At 44.4% G+C, this 19,455-nt stretch overlaps 1 protein-coding gene across 2 annotated transcripts in view; it reads right to left on the bottom strand.

The window, feature by feature from the left end:
• Positions 1-2,331, bottom strand: part of si:ch211-225h24.2 (uncharacterized protein LOC564539 homolog) — a 77,366-nt gene extending 75,035 nt beyond the window's left edge. Inside the window, exons 1-2 of one of the 2 annotated variants that reach the window (XM_067984190.1) lie at positions 1,696-2,331; positions 693-752 (exon numbers count right to left, since the gene is read on the bottom strand). In XM_067984190.1, coding sequence (XP_067840291.1) covers positions 693-752; positions 1,696-1,767 — 132 coding nt within the window. In that variant the 5' untranslated portion in view covers positions 1,768-2,331. Of the gene's footprint in view, positions 1-692; positions 753-1,559; positions 1,653-1,695 lie in introns of those variants that run through there. The other variant, XM_067984191.1, reaches the window with a different exon arrangement.
• Between the last annotated feature and the right edge of the window lie 17,124 nt (positions 2,332-19,455).

Below are 19,455 nucleotides of genomic sequence, written 5' to 3'. Positions count from 1 at the left end.
CATTGGTGCCTCAGGCAGCAAATCCATATGTACTTGACCATACTACAATTTCCCAACCAGCAGTGTGTAAATTCACGAGTGTATAAATGTCAAGAAGTGCTCCACATCACGCTCTTGTGAAAAGATAAACTGACATTTCTCAGTGTTTGATGTAATCCCATTGACTTTCAGCCAGTAAGTAAACGTTCCAGTCAGAATGGTCACAAAAATGTGGACAGTGACAAACAAAGCTAGACAATCAATGTAAACTACCAAGTAATCAATTCTTGCACAATTACAATGATAAATGTGAAAAATGCATAATAAAAGATTTGCAGTATAGTACCGCTAGTACCACAAAGAATCTATTGGTCACAGTTGATCTATTCTGTCACTTTACTAATTTATAATTTTGTTCCCGTCATTACTAATTTATATTGTTCCCATCTCCTAACAGCACATTTTAACAACATACACAGCATGGTCGCAATGAGCAACAATGCATGTATTGATCTATCCTCTTCACTGTTTACACTAGACTAATACAGTTTAATGAGAAAGTAAAGATGTTTAGCTCGAGTAAAATTTAGCTTCAATTACAAAATGAATAAAAAAGGAAAAGTTTTTTTATTTAAAAAAAAACGAGTATGCGGAAAATTCCATAGCAATCCATCAAAGTAGAGATGGGGATCTGAGTGAAAACAGACTCCTACCTTTGTAGCGAGCTGTGAGACAGAACTTGTAGCCTCTTCTGGGAGCAGTGGGTCCTTGCTCTGAAACAAGTCATGAAACAGACATTCCAAATATGTTACTGTTCACGGAGAAGGCAATACAGTCCCAACAGCACAAAGCATGAGGACTAAAAATCGGTCGAAGCCAGACCTTAAAAGGCAATGTAATATAGTACCAATGCATCAAACCTTTATTCTGTTTTGATGAACTTTACTCTTGAGTTAAGTTAGGCGAAATGTTGGAAGCAACGCAAGATACAAAATGTTATTATTAATCTATATGGTAACTGAAAGATTATCCGTTAGGTTCCTCGTCCTGATCCTTCAAAACCTTTGCACCTTCTAATATACAGCGGTATTCATTAAAAGAAAACATGTCTCTAATTCCTCCCTGCTTGAATTTTATTCTCTTCCCCCTTTTGCCACCCACGCTCCCCATCCCAGTCGGAGGGTGGGAACGGTTAACCTGCAATCGCTTCCACTGGCACTCTCCTGCTCCTCAGCCAGCTCGCTATGAGATGCACTTGAGCATTACAGCATAAGGATCGCTCTCTACCATCCCCACCCCCAGCAGGCTCAGCCGGCAGACGAGTGAAGCTTGTCCCCTGGGAACACTCGAGTGCGAACACCGAAGAGATCCTATGTTCTTATGAGCTCCAGGCTGAGAGAGGTCCAGTGATCTATCCACTCTTGTCAATGAGCTGCATTCGGCTTTAATCAACTTTTTTTTTCTTGAATGACTCAGCTTCATACGCACTACTCCACTCAGACACTATTTTGTATTCAAAACAAAAAAAAACCTACTGCCAGGCTGCAAGAAGTTAAGGAACACACTTACACAGCACGTACCCTTTTAACTGTACATAACGGATCCTGTGCACTGGAGAACCAGCACACGGATAGCGAATGTAGCAAAACATTTGCAACCTTCTAGCAGATACTAAAAAATAGCTGTTCCGAATTAATGGGGGGGGGGGGCTCGTACCTTCGACACTTCCTGTGGCTTGTCATCCTCAGAGTCAGAATCTTTTAGTCCTTTATGCTTAATTTTCCACATTCTCAAGCTGTTTATTTGGAGGAAAAGCAGACTGCTGAATAATGGGTACGTTTCTTTTTTCTCTCTCTCTCCCACACGCCGGAGGCTACATCGAGTTCAAACTCCTGAACACTGCGTGAGAGCAGCAGCAACAACACATCGAGACACCAACAGAACCGCACCAAAAAAAAACCTAGATGGGAGTTGGAGGTTGTCCAGCAGAACCGTTCTAATCTGTTCACATGATTAACCGATGACAGTGCTCAGGAGGATTAGTTCGACCAATCGCTGCAAGATAAAGGAATATTTTGCTTCCAGCTTACTAAGAAGTAAAGATCAAAGCAGCAAAGCTTGCAACCGAGGAGAGCTCGCCCCCCTCACCTGTGTACTTACACACAATCCAAAAAAAAAGTCTTAGCAACCACCACCTCAGTAGCTGTTAAATGGGGTTCATTTATTGGCTTGCTTGTTGCCATGGTATCCCAGGGCTAGTTTTGATTGCTTCAGAGTTTGGCCAAATGCAAAAGAGGATCATTTTAAAGTAGAAGTACCCATGGTGGTGTAAGCTGCCAATCTCAATCTTACTTCATGAGCGTGTGGAAACATTGTATTGGGACTGGGGCATTCAGTTACACAATGCTAACTAAACACGTGTACTTTTTCGTTGTCAAATTGTTCTGTTGAAATCTTAGAATTTGCATTAACCTACCAAGCATGAAAGTCTGAACAATTTGTTCTGACCTTACAGTTGAGTAGATTTTTGCTAGTGAAGTGCTCAGACCAGAGTTCATCCATTAAACTTGTTTTGATAGCCTGTGTGCTCGGAAAGGGGGGGTGGGGGTGTTACTATAGTAACTCAGGCTTAATCTTGATCATTTCCACAACAGCCATTTAGAAAATAGGTTGGGTATAGAGTTAGCAGCTTCAGGATATCCGAACAGGATGAAGATAAGATCAGAGAATTATTGAGACAGATCAGGTGATCGGAATCTACCTTTTACCCAAAGAATGCGAAGAGTGAGAGTTATACTGTCATTCTTAAAAATAAAAGCGTCCACCTTTTTACCACCCCCACACACATGCACTACACACATTTTAGGATTCGATTTTAATTTACTGTGAGGCACATACCAAAAATGCATTTTGAATTCAAAAACTGCATGGATAGGCATATATAATAAATCTGACCACATTAAAAAATCATATTGATCTGTTTTCATACAATTGAATTACAAATGGACTCAGGCTTTTTCTGCTGTTTGACTGGCTTTCTAATGCAAGAATTGCACTCCCTCTGAAAAAAATCTAATAAAAGATCCATTATGTTACCAGTGGCTCACATAGGCTGTATTTCAAAGTGAATTGAGTCTGTCATAGAATCATAGAATCATAGAAAGGTTACAGCACGGAAGGAGGCCATTCGGCCCATCGAGTCTGTGCCAGCTCTATGCAAGAGCAATCCAGCTAGTCCCACTCCCCCGCCCTATCCCCATAGCCCTGCAAACTTTTTCCTTTCAAGTACTTATCCAGTTCCCCTTTGAAAGCCACGATTGAATCTGTCTCTGGCAGTGCATTCCAGATCCTAACCACTCGCTGTGTAAAAACATTTTTCCTCATCACCTTTGGTTGTTTTGCCAATCACCTTAAATCTATGTCCTCTGGTTCTTGACCCTTCCACCAATGGGAACAGTTTCTCTCTATCTATTCTGTCTCGACCCTTCATGATTTTGAATACCTCTATCAAATCTCCTCTCAATCTTCTCTGTTCCAAGGAGAACAACCACAGCTTCTCCAATCTTTCCACATAACTAAAGTCCCTCATCCCTGGAAGCATTCTAGTAAATCTCTTCTGCACCTTCTCTAAGGCCGTCACATCCTTCCTAAAGTGTGGTGCCCAGAACTGGACACAATACTCCAGTTGTGGCCAAACCAGTGTTTTATAAAGGTTCATCATGACTTCCTTGCTTTTGTACTTTATGCCTCTATTTATAAAAGTCAGGATCCCTTATGCTTTCTTAACTGCTTTCTTAACCTGCCCTGCCACCTTCAACGATTTGTGCACATATACCCCCAGATCTCACTATTCCTGTACCCGTTTTAGAATTATGCCCTCAAGTTTATGTTGCCTCTCCTCGTTCTTCCTACCGAAATGTATCACTTCATATTTTTCAGCGTTAAATTTCATCTGCCTCGTGTCCCCCCATGCCACCAGCCTGTCTATATCCTCTTGAAGTCTATCACTATCCTCCTCACTGTTCACTACACTTCCAAGTTTTGTGTCATCTGCAGATTTGGAAATTGTGCCCTGTACTCCCAAGTTCAAGTCATTAATATATATCAAGAAAAGCAGTGGTCCCAGCACCGACCCCTGGGGAACAGCACTATACACCTCCCTCCAGCCCAAAAAACAACCGTTCACCACGACTCTCTGTTTCCTGTTACTTAGTCAATTTTGTATCCATGCTATCACTACCTCTTTATTCCACTTTCTTCAATCTTCATGACAAGCCTATTATGCGGCACTTTATCAAACCCCTTTTGAAAGATCATATACACTACATCAACTGCATTGCCCTCATCTACCCTCTCTGTTACCTCATCAAAAATCTCTATCAAGTTAGTTAAACACAATTTGCCTTTAACAAATCCGTGCTGGCTTTCCCTAATTAATCTACACTTGTCCAAGTGACTGTTAATTCTGTCCCAGATTATCGTTTCTAAAAGTTTCCCCACCACTGAGGTTAAACTGACTGGCCTGCAGTTGCTGGGTTTATCCTTACACACTTTTTTGAACAACTGAACAAGATAGCCATTTTAACTTTATGTAGTTTCATATAAAATTCCATTCTAATTTAATATTTATTTATTTATAATAGGTATCTAATCCACTGGAAAATGCTGCAGTTACTTTTCCGACAATACTGGTTAACCAGAATATTTAGGGACGGTGTGGGCATTCCAAAAGAAAGATTGCATGAACTGTTCTTATCAATCACTCAAAACAGATACCCGGTGTTCTGTGAGTAATCTACATTTTTTTTCAGAAAACAGGTCAAGATAAAAGTATCTGGTCAGTATTTCTGTTCCACTTTGCTGGAATGATTGAGCTGACGGCTTGGAAACTAATGGTTCAGCCCAATCTGTTTAGAATTTTTCAAAAGTCATTGAATCCAAATCAATTATATTTAACTACCCATTCCATGCTCCCCAAACATTAATATCCAATAGCCCTAGTACACCACATTGAGCCACAAACAGATTGTAGCATTTCCCTCTGCCCAACAGTAACCTTCCTTCCCCCAATCAAATAAAAAAATGTCCCATAATGACAGTTCCTACTCCCTTGGTGATGACATATTGTGGCTCTAGGCTTCAAAATTGCAGCAGAGTTCGCCTGTTAGATGCTTCAACCTCCCTAGGTCAGGCTTCACTCATCAAGTTTTTTTTTATTCGTTCATGGGATGTGGGCGTCGCTAGCAAGGCCAGCATTTATTGCCCATCCCTAATTGCCCTTGAGAAGGTAGTGGTGAGTTGCCTTCTTCAACTACTGCAGTCCATGAGGTGAAGGTTCTCCCACAGTCCAGTTAGGAAGGGAGTTCCAGGATTTTGACCCAGCGACGACAAAGGAACGGCGATATATTTCCAAGTCGGGATGGTGTGTGACTTGGAGGGGAACATGCAGGTGGTGTTGCTCCCATATGCCTGCTGCCGTTGTCCTTCTAGGTGGTAGAGGTCACGGGTTTGGGGGGTGCTGTCGTGATGCCTTGGCGTGTTGCTGCAGTGCATCCTGCGGATGGTACACACTGCAGCCACGGTGCGCCGGTGGTGAAGGGAGTGAATGTTTAGGGTGGTGGATGGGGTGTCAATCAAGCGGGCTGCTTTGTCCTGGATGGTGTCGAGCTTCTTGAGTGTTGCTGGAGCTGCACTCATCCAGGCAAGTGGAGAGTATTCCATCACACTCCTGACATGTGCCTTGTAGGTGGAAAGGCTTTGGGGAGTCAGGAGGTGACTCACTGGCCGCAGAATGCCCAGCCTCTGACCTGCTCTTGGAGCCACAGTATTTACGTGGCTGATCCAGTTAAGTTTTTGGTCAATGGTGACCCCCAGGATGTTGATGGTGGGGGATTCGGTGATGGTAATGCCATTGAATGTCAAGGGGAAGTGGTTAGCGTCTCTCTTGTTGGAGATGGTCATTGCCTGGCACTTGTCTGGCGCGAATGTTACTTGCCACTTATCAGCCAAAGCCTGGATGTTGTCCAGGTCTTGCTGCATGCCGGCATGGACTGCTTCATTATCTGAGGGGTTGCGAATGGAACTGAACACTGTGCAATCATCAGCGAACATTCCCATTTCTGACCTTATGATGGAGGGAAGATCACTGATGAAGCAGCTGAAGATGGTGGGGCTTAGGACACTGCCCTGAGGAACACCTGCAGCAATGTCCTAGGGCTGAGATGATTGGCCTCCAACAACCACTACCATCTTTCTTTGTGCTAGGTATGACTCCAGGCACTAGAGAGTTTTCCCCCTGATTCCTGTTGACTTCAATTTTACTAGGGCTCCTTGGTGCCACACTCAGTCAAATGCTGCCTTGATGTCAAGGGCAGTTACTCTCACCTCACCTCTGGAATTCAGCTCTTTTGTCCATGTTTGGACCAAAGTTGTAATGAGGTCTGGAGCCGAGTGGTCCTGGCCGAACCGAAACTGAGCATCGGTGAGCAGGTTATTGGTGAGTAAGTGCCGCTTAATAGAACTGTCGACAACACCTTCCATCACTTTGTTGATGATTGAGAGTAGACTGATGGGGCGGTAATTGGCCGGATTGGATTTGTCCTACTTTTTGTGGACAGGATATACCTGGGCAATTTTCCACATTGTCAGGTAGATGCCAGTGTTGTTGCTGTACTGGAACAGTTTGGCTAGAGGCGCGGCTAGTTCTGGAGCACAAGTCTTCAGCACTCCAGCCGGGATATTGTGAGGGCCCATAGCCTTTGTTGTATCCAGTGCACTCAGCCATTTCTTGATATCACGTGGCGAGAATCGAATTGACTGAAGACTGGCTTCTGTGATGGTGGGGATATCGGGAGGAGGCCGAGATGGATCATCCACTCGGCACTTCTGGCTGAAGATGGTTGCAAACGCTTCAGCCTTGTCTTTTGTACTCACGTGCTGGACTCTGCCATCATTGAGGATGGGGATGTTTACAGAGCCTCCTCCTCCCGTTAGTTGTTTAATTGTCCACCACCATTCATGATTGGATGTGGCAGGACTGCAGAGCTTTGATCTGATCCGTTGGATGTGGAATTGCTTAGCTCTGTCTATAGCATGTTGCTTCTGCTGTTTAGCATGCATGTAATCCTGTGTTGTATCTTCACCAGATTGGCACCTAATTTTTAGGTATGCCTGGTGCTGCTCCTGGCATGCTCTTCTACACTCCTCATTGAACCAGGGTTGATCCCCTGGCTTGTTATTAATGGTAGAGTGAGGAATAAGCCGGGCCATGAGGTTACAGATTGTCCTGGAATACAAATCTGCTGCTGCTGATGGCCCACAGCGCCTCATGGATGCCCGGTTTGGAGCTGCTAGATCTGTTCTGAATCTATCCCATTTAGCACGGTGGTAGTGCCACACAACACGTTGGATGGTGTCCTCAGTGTGAAGACGAGGCTTCGTCTCCACAAGGACTGTGCGGTGGTCACTCCTACCAATACTGTCATGGACAGATGCATCTGCAACAGGTAGATTGGTGCGCTTGGAAAATGAGCATTCTCGACTCTTAGATCCAAATAACCAGGTAAAAGCACCCAAATGGACACAACAAACTCCTGAATCAATGATTAAGGCTCCCGAAGACATTAGATGATTATTGGAATGAATGTTTCCCCTAATCTCTAGAACTTAAATTGTTTCTCTCAGTAGACAATTCAATACCTCAACAACACATTTATTTGCACTATAGATGTATCATTATCCAAATAATACTGATTATCATTCAGTGGATAGTCTAAGCCCTAATCAATGATGACTTTTCATACAAATTACCTTCAGGCTCTGTTGAAACTACAACAATTAAAAATACATTTCTCTTAACATTGGTTTAGTTAATGTCATCACTTCACTAATATAACCTTTCAAAAGTTTCAGTTTTGACCCAACCATACCAGCCAAAGTCAAGCAGAATTTGTTTTCTAAACTAAACCCACACTGATCCTCCATTGATAAATCCAAACGTCCAATTCAACAGCATAGACTAGTTTTTTCAAAGAATACCACCCACATTTTGGGAAATGGGGCTGGGATCTGTTCTGCTGGTCCCTCATCTATTTGAACACCTGGCCAATTTTCTGCCCATTCTCTTGAGCTGCTGCATCTGCAATCTTGCCCTATGCAGGCTTCTGAGGGGGAACAGGCAGAAGAAGATTCATGTTCTGCTTTACTGAGAGATGGTAGCATCATCTGAGTGCATTCTTGCCATGCTCCTAGTACCAGGCACTGGCCCTGCATGGTCACCAATCTATGGGGAAGCAAATTTAATAGTACCGATATGATCAGTGAATCCCCATGAGATACTTGTCTCTATCTCAGTTGCAATCAAATAGAAGCCAGAAGACACAGCTCTCTCTACAGATCTCCACGGCAGTATCCTGAGCATCCATGGTAAAAGCACAGACTGCCCTTAAGGCATCTGTCACAGACAGCCTCACTGCAGATGCCCCTGGAGCTGCCATATGCTCCAGAGTGAACTGCTATACTCCAAACCAGTGCATCAAGGTGCCACAGATGCAGGTAGTGGGCTCACAGTGTCAGGCACCATCACCAGCATCGACATATATGTTTATTGCTCCAATTAAACATTGGGACGATCAAAGCCGTTGTCTTCAGCCCCTGCCACAAATTCTATTCCCACGCCACCGATTCCAACCCTGGCAACTGCCTCAGGTTGAACCAGTCTGTTTGCACCCTCAGCACCCTAAACTGAGCTTCTGACTCCATATCTTCTCCATCACAAAGATGGCCTACTTCCACCTCCATAACATCACCCATCTCCACCCTTGCCTCAGCTTATCTGCTTCTGAAACCCTCATGCTTTTGTTACCTCTAGACTCTACTATTCCAATGATCTCCTGGCCAGCCTCCCATCTTCCACCCTTCATTAACTAGAGCTCATCCAAAACTCTGCTGCCCATATCCTAACCCGCACCAAGTTCTGCTCACTCATCATCCCTGTGCTCGCTGACCTACGTTAGTTCCCGGTCCACCAATGCCTTGATATTAAAATTCTCATTGTCATGTTCAAATCCCTCCATGGCCTCGCCTCTCCTTATCTCTGCAACCTTCTCCGGCCCTACAACCCTCCAAGAGCTCTGCACTCCTCCAACTTTGGCCTCTTGTTCATTCCCCCACACCCTTCGCCCCACCATTGGCTGCCGTGCCTTCAACTTTAAGGGCCCTAAGCTCTGGAATTTCCTCCCTAAATCTCTCCACCTCTCTCTCCTTTAGGACCCTCCATAAAACCTACCCCTTAAACCAAGCTTTTAGTCACCTGTCCTACTATCTCCTTCTTTGGCTCGGTGTCAATTTTTGCCTGTTTATACTCCCATGACGTGCCTCAGGACGTTTTGCTATGTTATAAATACTGTTGTTGATGCTCTGGAAGTATTCTTTTTTTTCAAAGAACGACCCATGAGATCTGCATCATGGGCTCTTTAAATGAGGAGCAACGCGTCCTCACTTTCCAGGCAGCAACATCTTCCTCCTCATGTTCCATCCTAGCTCCTCCTGCCCATTCATGCTCTATGCATCACCCTGTGCACTCCTCTCTGGCTCACTCTCTAAACACTGGATGGGGTAGAAATTGCAATGCATCTCACATTTTCGGGGTCCAAAATGGGAGCCACAAAGTTGAATTCAGGAGTGCAAAAATCATGTGCGGGAAAATCGCCGGAAGTGTTTGTGACGCCATATTGGTTCAGGTGCTTGATAGGCGTCCCTGGCAGCTGCCTGCAACAAACACAAGTATCATTTAAATATTATAAGCAGGGTCCTGCGCCTGAATCAGAGCCCTTTTCTGAAGTTGGTGTCCACGTGCGCCTGAAACGTCACTTCCTTAACCAGCCCAGCACATCATGGCTGGAACAGTCAGTAAACAGCTCACAGAAGTGGTATTTAAAGGATCCTTACCTCCATTAAGGTAAGTCTTTGGTCAGTCATTTTAGGTTACTAGGGTGCTTTTTGGTCAATTTTTTTGCTGTTCTGGCTACTGTTTGGCTGCTAAATAGTTTTGCAGAAATTATTTGTGGAGGACTACAACTGTTTTCCTTAATTTTCTTGTTCACATTTGCAGAACATGGGCATGGTGCTGGACTTACCATTGATGCTCTCAAATGAGGAGAAGCAGCTGCAAGGGAGGCTGCAAGAAGAGGGTGAAGGAGGCAAGGGCACAGAAGGCTTTACAGCAAGCAGGTATTCAGGAACTGATCGTCACACCTGGACCTCACAGTATGTACAGCCGAACACCAGGGGATGCTATGCATTTCCGTGGCAATAAAGGTCACCGTGGCTCTAAACTTTTATGCCTCTGGGTTGTTCCAAACTGCTCCTGGTGACACCAGTAACGTCAGCCGTCTTGCTATATACATGGCGATCTGGCAGGTCACTGATGCAATGTTTACGGGGCGTCAACAATTCATTACCTTCCCCTTGGAGGTTGACAAGCAGGAGGAAATAGCACTGGAATTTGCCCGCATTGCTGGAATCCCGCAGGTGCAGGGCATAATAGACTGCAGGCATGTAGCCCTGTGTGCTCCCCATCATGAATTAGAAATAGGGCTTCCATTTTCTCAATATGCAACTTGTTTGTGACCACAGGCAGCGAATCATGCAGGTCTGTGCCTGGTTTCCTGGCAGTAGTCATGACAGTTTCATACTGCGCCAGTCTTCAATACCCCCTCTGTTCCACATAGACCATTGGGTGGCAGGCTAGCTTCTGGGGGATAAGGGGTATCCTCTCACCAACTGGCTCATGACTCCCATCAGGAACCCAGGCGCAGACCCTGAATTCCGATATAATGAGAGCCATGCATCATCAAAGGTTCTCCTGCGCACTCGTGCTGGGTGAATTTCCATGTTCAGACTCCTCTGTCCTACTCTCTGAACTACTCTCAGTACCAGTCTCTGAGATGGTGTCTGCAAGTGTATGGTCGAGCGATGCTTCCTGTTTGGCAGTGCCATCCTCTTCTTGTTCTTCCTCTTCTCTCTGTGGGCTGTGCGCATCTTCTGGACCTGAAATATAAGAAAGGGAGAAGAGTTAGCATTTAGTGGCACGGGTAAGCAAAGACAGACGAGTGGCCTCTGAAAACAGTTGCATTCTGAAATGCATCATGTGTAATGGTGAGATTTGCATTAGAAGAGAAGGAAGGGAAGTTGGTTAAAAACCCTGTAGGACTTGTCCTCCAGCCTCGCCAGACACCAAGCTCCTGACACTCCCCCTGCCCATGATGTCCATGATCTGCTCTTCAAGTGGGGACAACACATGGATGAAGCATGGCCCTCCTTGTTATTGCGTGCAAACTTGTCCTGCAAGAAAGAAGTAAGTTAATCAATGTTAGAGTAGTGAGAAGTTTGAGGACGTGCAAGTGAGGGTAGGATAGTGTTGCTGGTGTGTGCAAGATGGCAGAGGTGTGAGGAGGTGGTGAAGGAAGTAATAGTGAGGATAGTAGCAGGTGCAGAGTGCTGCAGTAGGAGTTGAAGGAGATGGAGTGAAGTGTGCTGCAGTGTTTGGAGGAGAGCATGGTAATCGAGGAAGGGAAGGGTTGTCAGTGCTGGGGCAACAGGTAGTGCAAGGCTAATCACAGTGTAATGATAGGTATGAGTAAGGAGGCTTACCTTAGTTATCCTCATGAGGTCATTGTACTTCTTCCTGTGTGGCAGCCATGTCCTGGGGATGATACTCCTTGCACTGAGGTGCTCTGCCACCTCTGTCCACTCACGCTGGGCAGCTTGCCTGGAACTCTTCCTGCCACCTTGTGGATAGAAAATGCCCCTCCTCCTGCTGACTTCCTGTACCAAACCTCTAAAGCAGTGTCCGGAGACCGAGGCGCCCTTGCAGCTTCTCCTGTGCCTGCCATTGTCCACAGATAGCTGCCTGCAGCCAAAGTGCACTTCCCCTTCAAGAGGTGCAGGCTGCCTTTAAATCACAACAGGAACACACAAAATTAAGTAATTAACGATTTGCATGAATTTGGGGTCTTAATTGTGGCCATGTGATTGGGCAGCGTCCACTCAGTGCACGAAAATGCACTCTTAGCAATTTCTACCCTGATGTCTCTGGTGTGATGCCGAGAGTGGAAGGAGTGCTTGATGGTGCATGCGTGAATTGCTAACAGGGCCAAAAATTCTTCATCCTCCTCCTCTGCTTCTTCTTCCTTGGATCTAGAGGAAGAAGAAGAAAATTTAGAGTGGGATGCTGAGGCGCAGAGTTCGCACGCCACTCTCGTTAAAAGAGCTGACATGAGGCTTTTATGATATATTTTTCTTATAGGTAATGTGGGTACAAAAGGATGAGAAGGAAGAGAAGCACAGGGACTGTTTTTAAAAAAAAAGAAGGTGGTTCATCACAAATCTACAGCTGGCACCTGTCCTCCCATTTCTGCATCCCCACAAGCCTCTATATTGCCTCTCTCCCCAAGGAGCACCAATTCTTGCTCCTCTTAGGGGGTGAGAGGGTGGAGGTTTGGGTTCCATTGACTGTTCCTGAACTCTCCCATCTGTTATGTTATGTCTTGCTCCAGGAAAATGAAAGGCACAAGGGCCAAATTAGTTTTAGTAACTATGAAATCCAGTAAAACCTAAATGTCTGCATGCAGCTTGTAAAGGTTACTGACGGGTTTTTATTAGGTACTGCATGTAAGGACGTAAGTGAAGGAACACATGCACATGAAGACTGGGGTGTAAAGGGTACAATGCTACCTCATGGACATTGATGGTGAGCTCTTTAAGCATTTTAACACAGTGAGGGGGAGGTAGCCATAAGATAAGTTTAGTATACTGAATCCCTGGAGTATGTGATTAGCTTTTCTCACCTCACATGACCTGATACGATCATTCATTTTTTTTTATGGGTTTGAGTAGTACTGAATACTAGAATTGGCATTCACTGCACTGGCAACCTGCTTTCAGTTCTCTGCCACTGCTTTCCGTGTGCTAGTCAGTGTAAAATAATGCCTTCCTTCTGTCCCTGACCAACTGCAGGAGCACTCCACATCAGGAGGCTCTGTGCTCTGTGGCAGATCTGTTTGACATTTTCCAAACCAAACTCCTAAGGAAGGATTTCCCATTCACTTCATACCTTATTACAGGCAGATTGGGGGGGTGGGGGCGGGGAGCAGGGGACTGATCCATCTACTCACTGATGATCACCATCACATTTCTGGCATTTGCTACTGCATGTAATGACAAATGGAAGGAGGTCATATGTGGGGCCTCAATTATTCACAATATTTATTAACGGCATAGATGAAGGCATAGAAAGTCTCATATCTAAGTTTGCCGATGACACAAAGATTGGTGGCATTGTAATCAGTGTAGATGAAAACATAAAATTACAAAGCGATATTGATAGATTAGGTGAATGGGCAAAACTGTGGCAAATGGAATTCAATGTAGACAAATGTGAGGTCATCCACTTTGGATCAGAAAAGGATAGAACAGGGTACTTTCTAAATGGTAAAAAGTTAAAAACAGTGGATGTCCAAAGGGACTTAGGGGTTCAGGTACATAGATCATTGAAGTGTCATGAACAGGTGCAGAAAATAATCAAGAAGGCAAATGGAATGTTGGCCTTTATATCTAGAGGACTAGAGTACAAGGGGGCAGAAGTAATGCTGCAGCTATACAAAACCCTGGTTAGGCCGCACCTGGAGTACTGTGAACAGTTCTGGGCACCGCACCTTTGGAAGGACATATTGGCCTTGGAGGGAGTGCAGCGTAGGTTTACTAGAATGATACCTGGACTTCAAAGGTTAAGTTACAAGGAGAGATTACACAAATTGGGGTTGTACTCTCTAGAGTTTCGAAGGTTAAGGGGTGATCTGATCGAAGTTTATAAGATATTAAGGGGAACAGATAGGGTGGATAGAGTGAAACTATTTCCGCTGGTTGGGGATTTTAGGAGTAGGGGGCATAGTCTAAAAATTAGAGCCAGACCTTTCAGGAGCGAGATTAGAAAACATTTCTACACACAAAGGGTTGTAGAAGTTTGGAACTCTCTTCCGCAAACGACAATTGATACTAGCTCAATTGCTAAATTTAAATCTGAGATAGATAGCTTTTTGGCAACCAAAGGTATTAAGGGATATGGGCCAAAGGCAGGTATTTGGAGTTAGATCACAGATCAGCCATGATCTTATCAAATGGCGGAGCAGGCACGAGGGCTGAATGGCCTACTCCTGTTCCTATGTTCCTACATGTCACATTTTCCATTATTGTCACCATAGCAATGTTGCACATAAGGACCACAAGCATGTTACTGGCAACCAGCAATGTTATGGTTTGCAGAAGAGGATTAAAATGTTAAAACTCCTCATCGAGGAGTGCATTCAATTGCAGGGTGAGCGACTGCACTCCCTCTGCAACGATATTTTATTATTTTTTTAAAAGGCTGGCACTCCTTTGCAGCTTTTCCACTGGTGTCCAAGGCCTGCAGTAGCCATTTTCCTTCCTTCTCCCCTCCCTCCACAGGTGGGAACCTCACCAGGAGCCTACCAAAGCATTTGGAAATCAGGCTGGCCCGGTGGGGAAGATGGGCAGTCACAAAGCCTGCCATGATGACTTCACACAGGGTTTCCATCAAAGCAGAAACTCCTATCTCTGGTTTGCAGCAACAAATTTTCTGATGATGCTTAGCCCCTTTGACCTGCTGCAAGCATTTATGACCTGCAGTAACAAGTTACTTCCAGTTCCCCCAAATGGGCAAGCTCCCAATGAGAGGCATTTCCAAAGCTCGGACCTTGCTCAGGATAATCAAGTTAAGCTGACCTTAAAAAATATGTTGGGTAAACACTCGTGCAGTTGATGAAAACCCAAGGTAGTAAATTTGGTCTGGTTGGTGCTTTTCAAAATTATAATGGCCAATTTAATGGTCAGGCTTTGATTCTAATACTACTTGATTGACCTGTTGCATTGACAAAACAATCAATATTGGATAAATCCTGGTTTGATAATATGTTGATGAAAATAGTCCCAATTTAACTTTCACAGCTGATTCATTCCACTTCCTCTGCCATAGCAATTTTTTTTTGGTGGAGAGATTAAAGTTTGTCACCCTTGTCTGCTGCTGGCTATTGATTCAACATCCTTATGCCACTGGTCCTTTGGAAATTATGATATATTGAGATCTATTCTGACAATAATAAAGATGCCATAATGTTCACTTCATACAGCAGCAGTTAAATCCTGTAGCTCTAGTAGCCATGGTTAAAATTGCTCTTCCGTCCCAAATAAACCTCCTGAAGAATGCTTTACATGACCATTAGTTGGGACTTTCATTGGGCTCCAGCCAGGAGTTTGGTGTGTCTTCAAAAGAGATGAAGCTGGGAGGAGGCAAGATGTTGCTTTCTCCACACATATTACCCCATAGTCATTAAGAGCAGTCACTGTTACTGTGCTGAATAAAAATTAATAAATAATTACATTGTCAGTGATACCTATCTCCCATATCAAACTGACACCAATGCTGACCCAGCCAGCAGTAAATGTTGATTTACAATGGCACTGACACAAGTCAGAAATTCCAGATCATTGAATCATCCCATTAAACAGTTACATCTGGGAGCTCCCCTGATGGCCTGTGCTGAATTAGCTAATCTTAGCCAAGGTCTCGGTGGGGTACTGGAACGAGCCCCAGCATATTTGGGCTAGAGAGGTGAAAAATCTTCTGCTTCTGATTGCTGTCAACTGATCCCAATTGAAAAATGCACGCATCTATGGATATCAAATGAAGACATGGCTGTGATATCATCCCGTCAAATAGCCTGGCATGGTGCCAGAAGGCTGCTGGTGCTGATGACCTGTACCCCAGCATGAAACTGGCCTTTAGCAAAGAAGAGGAAGAAAAGGAAGTCATCTTGCAAGAGAAAAAAAATCTTCTCTGATTGCAATATATTTAATCCATTAAGCTTTACAAATATTTCCATAGTTATGCGCTTGCACTGAAACTTAGTTGCATTTCAGCAATGCTTGATGTAATGAGAGTCACTTAGTTTCAAGACACATTGAGTTGATCATGGAATTTCCCTTACATTCTAATGGAATGATGACCCATCTGTACTCCAATGCTGACCAAGCCATATTATACTGTTATGTTTCCCCCCATTTTAATTAAAGCCTATACTAAGGACCACTATGCTATGTTGACATCTTCGATGCCACTTATTAAAACCATGTAAGTTACATGCTTTATCATTTATGTATTGTCTTTAATTATGCACTGAAATAAGTTGTTACACTGGGGGGGAGAACACAATGAAACATTTGAGGCCAATGATTTTTTTCCTTACAGATTACCTTTAAGCCTTTGAAGCATCATAAAGTGTACAAAGATCTTAGAATTACAATTTTTCAGTTAATGCAGATAAATTTTGTAATAAAGAAGTGCATGCACTTGGGTTTAGTAAAAAGGCAATTTAGATATGACGCACAATATAATAAGAAAATTACAGTGTGTAAGTAATTCCTTTTGGTTTGGGACCTGGCACCTACATGGGCAGCTTTGAGATGAGTGCAGCTGCAATCAGCAAACTAACAAAAGATTCCCCTGAATTACTTTATGTTCCAGTACAGCTACAACACTGGCATCTACCCGACAATGTGGAAAATTGCCCAAGTATGTCCTGTCCACAAAAAGTAGGACAAATCCAATCCGGCAAATTACCACCCATCAGTCTACTCTCAATCATCAGCAAAGTGATGGAAGGTGTCGTCGACAGTGCTATCAAGCGGCACTTATTCACCAATAACCTGCTCACCGATGCTCAGTTTGGGTTCCGCCAGGACCACACGGCTCCAGACCTCATTACAGCCTTGGTCCAAACATGGACAAAAGAGCTGAATTCCAGAGGTGAGGTGAGAGTGACTGCCCTTGACATCAAGGCAGCATTTGACCGAGTGTGGCACCAAGGAGTCCTAGTAAAATTGAAGTCAATGGGAATCAGGGGAAAACTCTCCAGTGGCTGGAGTCATACTTAGCACAAAGGAAGATGGTAGTGGTTGTTGGAGGCCAATCATCTCAGCCCAGGACATTGCTGCAGGAGTTTCTCAGGGCAGTGTCCTAGGCCCAACCATCTTCAGCTGCTTCATCAATGACCTTCCCTCCATCATAAGGTCAGAAATGGGGACGTTCGCTGATGATTGCACAGTGTTCAGTTCCATTCGCAACCCCTCAAATAATGAAGCAGTCTGAGCCCGCATACAGCAAGACCTGGACAACATCCAGGCTTGGGCTCATAAGTGGCAAGTAATGTTCGCGCCAGACAAGTGCCAGGCAATGACCATCTCCAACAAGAGAGACGCTAACCACCTACCTTTGACATTCAACGGCATTACCAATGCCGAATCCCCCACCATCAACATCCTGGGGGTCACCATTGACCAGAAACTTAACTGGACCAGCCATATAAATACTGTGGCTACGAGAGCAGGTCAGAGGCTGGGTATTCTTTGGCGAGTGACTCACCTCCCGACTCCCCAAAGCCTTTCCACCATCTACAAGGCACAAGTCAGGAGTGTGATGGAATACTCTCCACTTGCCTGGATGAGTGCAGCTCCAACAACACTCAAGAAGCTCAACACCATCCAGGACAAAGCAGCCCGCTTGATTGGCACCCCATCCACCACCCTAAACATTCATTCCCTTCACCACCGGTGCACTGTGGCTGCAGTGTGTACCATCCACAGGATGCACTGCAGCAACTCGCCAAGGCTTCTTTGACAGCACCTCCCAAACCCACGACCTCTACCACCTAGAAGGACAAGAGCAGCAGGTGCATGGGAACAACACCACTTGCACGTTCCCCTCCAAGTCACACACCATCCCGATTTGGAAATATATCGCCGTTCCTTCATTGTCGCTGGGTCAAAATCCTGGAACTCCCTTCCTAAAAGCACTGTGGGAGAACCTTCACCACACGGACTGCAGCGGTTCAAGAAGGCGGCTCACCACCACCTTCTCAAGGGCAATTAGGGATGGGCAAGTAACATTCGCCAGCAACGCCAACATCCCATGAATGAATAAGAAAAAAAAGATACTTTTATCTTGTTTCTATTTGTGGAAAAAGGCTGATGCTGAGTCAACATAAGTTAACCATGCAGTTGAAGAGCCTGTCATTGATGAATAACAATGGGGACACCTTATACATAAAATTAGATCACTGTAAACTTCACACATTTACATCCCAGAACTTGCAAAAAAAAATTCAGCCAGGTTTTCTGCTCCTGGCCACTATCCAATGGAAAGTGATTACAGCCGAGCTGATCCAGTCTCACCCAACACCTGTACGTGTATACTTCAATAGGTTGCTTCATTATTGTTGTTTGCTGCTGGCTTTGAAACCTCACTGCATAAAGAGTAGGATATTGCTTTGGGGGTTCTGAGTGTATTGAATAATTGAAGCAACTAAGAGGATTTTGTGAGGGGCCAACAAATGCAGGTGTAGCAATACCAGAGGTATTTTAACCACACACAGTACTACCCTGTATTTATATACCTCCCCACTCATACCGCAATACATCAAAGGAGAGCTGTCTTCACCAACACCTCTTTGCAAGACAGGCTATGACAGAATTGTATTATCTACTGCAAGATGACCTGCAAAAGACATCCCTTAGAAGTGAAGGTTACCACAAAATGAAGCCTTAATGTTATTGAATCCTTCCAAGCTATTTGAGAGACATCAGTGTGCAGCACAGACTTGTATCTAGCAAGTAACAAACACTATACAAGGGACAACACCTTCATCACTTTTCTTGTGGAAAGGAGGCATCTGTTGAACAGGGCACAGAGCTTTCACCAGATGATAGGGTTCCATCGAATACAAAGTGTCGATGATGTGCGCGTCAGAGCTCCTCACATCAACCCACGGCCTACATAGAATCATAAAATGATATGGCATAGAAGGAGGCCATTCAGCTCATCGTGCCTGTGCCGGCTCTTTGAAAGAGCTATCCAATTTGTCCCACTCCTTTGCTCTTTCCCCAGAGTTCTGCAAATTTTCCACTTCTAGTATTTATCCAACTCCCTTTTGAAAGTTATTATTGAATCGGCTTCCGCCATCCTTTCAGGCAGTGCATTGCAGATCATAACAACTCTCCGCGTAAACATTTTTTTCCTCGTGTCGCCTCTGTTTCTTTTGCCAATTACCTTAAATCTGTGTCCTCTGGTTACTGAACCTTCTGCCATTGGAAACAGTTTCTCCTTATTTACTCTAACAAAACTCTTCATGATTTTGAACACCTCTATCAAATCTTCCCTTAACCTTCTCTGCTCTAAGGAGAATAATCCCAATTTCTCTAGTCTCCACATATCTGAAGTCTTTCATCCCTGGTACCATTCTAGTAAATCTCCTCTGCACCCTCTGTAAAGCTTTGATATCCTTCCTAAAGTGTGGTGCCCGGAATTGACCACAGAACTGAGTGGAATGGGCTTATACTCTCTGG

The sequence above is a fragment of the Heptranchias perlo genome, chromosome 5 (assembly GCF_035084215.1).
Source record: "Heptranchias perlo isolate sHepPer1 chromosome 5, sHepPer1.hap1, whole genome shotgun sequence".
Lineage (NCBI taxonomy): Eukaryota > Metazoa > Chordata > Chondrichthyes > Hexanchiformes > Hexanchidae > Heptranchias > Heptranchias perlo.
The sequence above is the reverse complement of the archived record's forward strand: the minus strand, read 5'-3'. Positions and strand labels throughout refer to the sequence as shown.